The sequence below is a fragment of the Epinephelus moara genome, chromosome 20, assembly GCF_006386435.1.
Source record: "Epinephelus moara isolate mb chromosome 20, YSFRI_EMoa_1.0, whole genome shotgun sequence".
NCBI lineage: Eukaryota > Metazoa > Chordata > Actinopteri > Perciformes > Serranidae > Epinephelus > Epinephelus moara.
The window spans coordinates 39,981,811-39,984,757 of record NC_065525.1 but is presented as its reverse complement, the minus strand read 5'-3'; the positions used below and the strand labels follow the sequence as shown (position 1 = coordinate 39,984,757).

The 2,947-nt window shown below is 38.4% G+C and overlaps 1 protein-coding gene across 1 annotated transcript in view; it reads left to right on the top strand.

Moving 5' to 3' along the window:
* lrrk2 (leucine-rich repeat kinase 2) overlaps positions 1-966 on the top strand; it is a 38,131-nt gene extending 37,165 nt beyond the window's left edge. Inside the window, exon 35 of the mRNA XM_050072144.1 lies at positions 960-966. Coding sequence (XP_049928101.1) covers positions 960-966 — 7 coding nt within the window. The remainder of the gene's footprint in view (positions 1-959) is intronic.
* Positions 967-2,947: the final 1,981 nt, after the last annotated feature.

The window sequence follows — 2,947 nt, the reverse complement described above, 5'->3', positions numbered from 1 at the left end:
TTTGACATTTTTGTAGTTGTGTGATTTCCCCTTCTCCTTTTCATAAAGTCAACTACAGTTTCATGTCACTTTCTTTCCCCCGTCATTATGAAGTTGAATGCATGTCCTCCAGCCAGCAGGGGGCAGTCACACTTCACTGTTGTCCTCAGCTCATCATGTTTTCTGTTGAAACTTGCTGCTGAAATCATGATATTTATCTGCACGCAGATTTTTCACTGTCTGTCACACAGAGGCCTCTTTCAGATTACCATTGCTACAGGCAACTCAACATTATAATTTCTAATTACTGTCATTATTACAGATGCTTCAGGCGGAAAAAAAAGTCTTTATCTTGTTCATGTGTGGTTCTCACATGGTCATAAACCACAGAGAAAGTCGAGGCTTTTATTCTGACTAACAGCATGATTAATGGAACAGTGAATTAAGTCTTCAGAGGCTCCTGATGATGAAATGTTTGGTACAATAATGTTCCTTATATCAAAGATTTATCATCATGTAACACATTTAACAGGCAGAAGCCATAGCTTTGTATATGCAACAGTGTAATCCTGGTTTCACATTAATGCATGAGTATTAATATTCTAATAACAGTATAACAGTCAAAGGGGACATTTTCATACTTCTAAAACATTTTCCTGATTATATTTGCATACTTTTACTGGAGTAACATTTTCACTGCAGGACTTCTACTTGGAGCGGAGCATCTACAGAGTGGTATGAGTGCTTTTTCTTAAATAAAGGAGCTGAATACTCCCACTGCTGCTTATTTGGTACTTACAATTACATACATATACATTGGTTATTTTTGTATAACAAAGTAAAAAGGTAACAACATTGGTATTTTTTAGAAAAGTCTTTGGTAAAGGTTTGTCTATATGAGGAAGCTGTCTGTCTGTTTTCTCAATTTCAGTTGCACTTACACCAGTGTTTCCAGTTTTATTCCTGTCTATGTTCTAAAGGTTTTAATGAAGGGGGTTTATTTGTATATCATTCATACCCCGATAGAACAATTTATGCCTAAAACATGCCGAAAATTGATTTTTTTTTTAATGGCTACTGACTGTATTTTCTGATTTATGGAGTGATAAAATGACATATCCAAACTTGGCTTTATTCAATGTTCAGATTGTTATTCTGGAAAGTTTTACAAAAAGTGCAAATTTAAATAAATAATGCCTCGTTTGCATATTTAAACATTAAGTGTCAGAAAACCTGTAATACACACAAAAATAAAAAATAATTGTCTCATGTAATCAACTGGCAAAGTTTCATAAGCCCCTTTTACACTGCCAGATTTTCCGTGAATGTTGGGCCGGTTTGCCGGCAAGCTGCGAGCGTTTAGACACACAGAGCCGGATTGACGAGTTGATCCGAGGTGCCCAATTTTCCGCCTCGTAGGGTAGACATATTGGCGGAACCCTTTTAGTTTAAACAGACCACGGGAGGGGCTGTTGATGACTTGTGGGAGGAGCTGTTGATGACACCGCACACATGACCCACTGGCGGTGGATAAACAGGAAACAGCTGATAGCAGGAATTAGCAGCTAGTAGCAAGAGGGAAACACAAACCTGACAGACACTGTAAAGATGAGCAACTGGGGAGACAAGGAATTGCGCGCCCCCCTTGTCCTCGCAAACGAAGAGGCCATTAACCGTCAGATGACGGGGAGGGTGAAGAACGGGCCGACTTACGAGAGAATCGCCGAAGGACTGACCAGCCTTGGCTTCCCTCCCACGTCACTGTTTACGTCACACGCTGAGCTTCATGTTTTGTTACTTGCTCACGCCCCCCATTGCCCCGAAAAAGGTGCATCAACAGTAGGTAAGCGGCGTTTTGCCGCACTCCCTGATTTTGTTTTTATACTGCCAATGCTGAAAGAAGACTGATTGGGCTTTCCTGCAAATTTGCACAATTCCTGTTTAAAAAGGGCTGTCGTGATATCTGTTAGTTAGAATTTAGAATTTTACCCTAGTAGGGGATTTTTTCTCTAAAATTTTTACAATACATATCTTTAAAGGCTGTTTATTTATTTATTTTTTTTGAGCAAAAAACAATTCAGTAGCACTTACATAAACCAACATTTACAGCTTTATTCCTGTCTATATCCTGAAGGTTTTTAAATAGGGGTTTAATCATACATTATTCATAGCCGAAATTACAACACATTTTATTCCTAAAAACATGCCAAAATTTTTAGTTGTTTTTTTAAATAGCTACCGACTGTATTTTCTAATTTATGGAGTGTAAAAACTTTTGGCTCTAATTTGACAACAAAGTGAAACAAGAATTTTGAACCTGATTTTATTCTAGTTCAGATTTTTGCTCTGGAAATGTATGAAAATTAGTGCATATTTAATTATAAAATGTCTCACTGCACATTTAAAACATAATTTCAGAAAACTTGTGATACAAAAAGATGTTTTTTATGGTGATATCTGTTAGTTAAAATGTTTACCTGTAGTTAACATCACTGTATGATGGTGTCACTGTTTCAGGTCGTGGAAGACTTCAGGTTTGAGTTTTCCCATGCTCACCTACTTATGATGCTGAGTGGAACTTAACTGACCAGCGAGTCCAGATCTCTGCAGAGTTTATCAGACTCCAGGTAGTCAGCTTCAGAGGTAGAAAGGCCCCGATAAAGTGGAGACTCCTTGATCTGTGTTACTCAGAGAGATTAGAGGTTCAGTCATGTTGTCTTTGCCCTGGACTCAGTTGTTTCAGATGTGAAACGGTCCATATAAAACTCAGTTTGCTCTGTCTCCTTTCAGTCTGGGATTCTTGACTCACGCAGCAGCTTTTTAGGATTCAGCCTGACGCTGGGCAGCGAGGCTCAAAGTAAAGGCCTGCGAGTGTTTGAAGGGAATGAAATAAACTGAAGACACTTAGACAGAAAATATTCTCTAAAGCAGTGCAGATGCACATTTGTGGAAGGGTTTACTTTGAATA